The 3,670-nt window shown below is 35.3% G+C and overlaps 1 protein-coding gene across 1 annotated transcript in view; it reads right to left on the bottom strand.

The window, feature by feature from the left end:
• Nucleotides 709–3,670, bottom strand: part of LOC109837636 (beta-arabinofuranosyltransferase RAY1) — a 5,763-nt gene continuing 2,801 nt past the window's right edge. Inside the window, 3 exon segments of the mRNA XM_020405958.1 lie at nucleotides 709–1,963; nucleotides 3,039–3,285; nucleotides 3,645–3,670. The exon segment at nucleotides 3,645–3,670 is cut by the window's right edge and continues 742 nt beyond it. Of these exon segments, the coding sequence (XP_020261547.1) occupies nucleotides 1,515–1,963; nucleotides 3,039–3,285; nucleotides 3,645–3,670 (722 nt within the window). The 3' untranslated portion in view covers nucleotides 709–1,514.

The following is a 3,670-nucleotide window of genomic DNA, read 5'->3' as shown; positions in this document are numbered from 1 at the left end:
TTTTTAGAGAATGGGATTCAAGGGACAGTTATTAAGGATTTTTATCTAAACTACTATATAATGAACATAGTAGGGGTAACAAAAGTTGGATGAGCGCTCGACATTTTCCTCCTCCTTATTATAATTTGGAGGGTAAAATGGTAATTTTGCAAGAGAAACTTTTTTTCGTTCCTTTCTTTTCATTCTTATTTCTAGAAGATTCTAAATCATGACATGAGATAGGTTTTGAAATCACATAATTAAGATTGTAATTTTCCAAGAGAGACATTTATGTTATTTCTTTTAATTTTTCAAGAGATTTCTTTGTTCCCTTTTTATTTCTAGAACATTCTAAATCATGAAATGATAATACACACATAATTAAATTACAATATCCCCGTTTTTATTTTTATTTTAAATTTTAGTCACTTACTCTAATTATATTATAGTCAATTGGGAAACTACTCAACAAAATTTTGTTAAGGATAGACTTAATTGATAAATAATAGTTTAAGGTACATTTCCTACGTAGCATTTCAAAGTAAAATTACATCAATTAAATCACCATCAAACTATTAAATGAATATGTAAGACTAATCATGTAACTGAACATTTTTGCACATGCATCTCACGTGCCAATATGTTAGTTAGAGTATAAATGAAAGACAACAAACATCATGTATAAAAAAGATGTCTTTGCTACATAAAAATGAAATGGAGATCCTTCACAAAATCTAGAGAAAAATAGAATGAGAAAGTTCTCTGATTTTCGATTTCATCACGGACACTGTTGCAGTATGAAGCCTAGTAGAAGGGATGAACCAAAATTAGTAGCCACGAACCAGGAAAAAATGAAAACATATACCAAGTAAGAACAAAAAAGAAACAAAAAAAAAAAAAACTAGTACTGTCCACAGGAAAATGACTTGAAACTTGAATAACTTGTATATTGTTTACACATTTCATACTCTATATCTCCTTCATTGACCCCCTTTATCATTTGTTATTGACTCCATTTATCATTTATCATGTGAAACGCAGAAATCTTTTGCTGAACACAGTTTTCCCTCCGTGCTCCATGCGACCTATTCATATATTTTCAAATTCTTGGGGGTATCTCTCCTGCAACTTCTTCACAGTAGATGCCAGCACCAAGTAAAACTTTGCCTGGAAAGATTCTTTCCTTTGGCCTGAGAACTTGAAGACTTGATACTTCTGCATCATAAATTGAGTTGAGATCACACTGTAATAGACCTCAACCATCCTACTCGAAAGAACAGCCCTCACTACTGTGTCCTTGCCCTGCACTACTGATATGCAACTCAGTTCAAAATCAGGAGACACGTAAAATATGAGGAATAAATATTCCATCTCAGATACATGTATGGTATCCACTGAGAGCTCAATGAAAACAATCTCACTATCAGAAGCTTTCGAATTTGCAGTCCATAATGACAAGAGCAAGGACAAAAGAATACCAGTCACCGATACTCACATCTTCATGTTCTTATTCTCCACAGCCAAGATTAGCTAATTCACTCAAGACTCAAAGAGTAGGTAGTCCTTTGCCAATTCTGAACGCACATTCTAGAGCTAGAATCATAATCCCAAAGCCCAGAACGCAACTGCCGCTCAAACTTCCTCTTCCTCCCGCTAATCCAATTATTATGAAGAACAACACATCCTAACTTCAAACAAGCTAACCTGACGTTAGACTTCTCCCATAAACCTTTATAAGCTCCATTAGGAAACGAACTTCGATTGAGGAAGATAACAGTTAGTTTTGTTTCTGGTTCAAAACAGCGATCATCACCAACACGGTTAGCTCCGCCTTCTCCACATAAAACATCGTAGAAGCTTGGCTGTTCTGATAAGTCTGAAGTGGATGCATGCTTCACAACCTTTTTTAGTGCGGCGATGGTGACTGGATCGGAGCGAGCAAAGTAGAATCCGGAGTTTAATCGCCGAGGCAAGTTGATAGGCTCTGTTGGAGAAGGGAATGGACGGAAATAATCAATGAGTGAAATATTTAATTATTCATGTAGTGTAACAGATCAGATTTTTCCAAAAATTATTATAAACTGCAAGTATTATCACAGAGGAAAATAAATTAATTTTAAATTAGGGTCAATTGTACTCCTCAAAAACAATAGGGTTAGTTGCGGGAAGACCCCCTCTGGCTTTGATATTTTGAACATAGTATGACTTCAGTTTCATTGCTGCAGATAGATCCCCGACTGATTTTTTTTTAGTTTTTTACCCTCAAAGAATGAGATTTTTTTTGACAGATTAGACCCCTGAGGGTAAAAGAGTTAAAAAAAATTGCTCAAGAGGTTTATTTGCAACTATAAAACTAGAGGGGCATCAAAAAACAGGGACACTACAGGGCATCTATCCACAGTTAGCCCTAGTTTAAATTATAGTGCAACCCAATTTAACTCAAAAGATCCTGAGGCTCAGAATTTGGATACAAGTGAGAACTTGAAACTTGAGATGATTTGGAATGCATCTATGTGCTCTCAATTATCTTTTGATGGGACTGGCTGGATCTGGTCAATCCAGGTACATCCAACAATGCTTGCGTTTACGAACATGTATTCTTCATATAATCCGCACTTAAGTCAACCAGTATAATAGTGAATAAGTTGTCTTATTTCTTCAATCAAAACACTGAACATTGCTGCTGATGAAATCAGTTTGAGACTCTAATACCATGTAAATGATACTCCATAGATATTGACTTTTATCTGATTCGAGCTCTAATTTGGCATGACAGCAATATATCTCTCACTAATTCCCCAATATTTACCTTAATCTGCTAGATACTTATTGCTCCTAAGACACTCGACCATCTAGCTTATTCAATAACTTGAGTTTTCCCGAAAGATCAAAAACATCAACACTCTTAATTTCAGCATGAAACATGGAAATTCAAATTAGTTTTTCTAGAAAGTAGTAAGAGATCCGCAAGAACAAGAACAAAAAAATAAATAAATGAGAAAATGAAATGAAGAGTAGAGCACAAGATCAAGTATAAAGAATGTTGTGGTTACATTTACCTGTCTTGTTGAATTCATCTGACATTGCCAACAACGTAGCAGAACCAAATGAATGGAGAAAAGGCATCGGATTCTCAAACCAATATACGTCAACATCACTCATGAGGACATTATATCCAAGTTTTAGTATCTGCAACACTATCCGAGATTTCACTTTTGTTACTCTCTGGAAACATTTAGTACCAAAGTGACAGTCGTCAAAGCTGATGTTGCTAGGAGCGAGGGGATCCTTAAACACTGGCAATCCCTAAAATTAGAAGACCGGCGTGCTTCACCATAAGGATATATACAAATAAAAACAGGGTTAATTGCAAAGTGAACCCCTGTACTATCGCCGAATTGCGGATAGACTCCCTGTGGTTCTATTGCAGTAGATAGACTATCACCCAATTGCGCATAGACCCCTTGAGTGATTTCATTAATAATAAATTTATCTCAAGAGGCCTATTTGTCAAGGAACAATAAAATAGTCAAGAATTTCACCTAGGGGGTCTATCTGTAACAATAGAACTATAGAGGTCTATCCGCAATTAACCCAAAGAAATACAATGAAGAATTTGACTACAGTAAAAGGCAAACACCACTGTCATTAACCTAATAGATAACTTACAAGAAGGTTTACTAAAGCCGAT

The sequence above is a fragment of the Asparagus officinalis genome, chromosome 4 (assembly GCF_001876935.1).
Source record: "Asparagus officinalis chromosome 4, Aspof.V1, whole genome shotgun sequence".
NCBI lineage: Eukaryota > Viridiplantae > Streptophyta > Magnoliopsida > Asparagales > Asparagaceae > Asparagus > Asparagus officinalis.
This window is presented reverse-complemented; position numbering and strand designations above follow the sequence as displayed.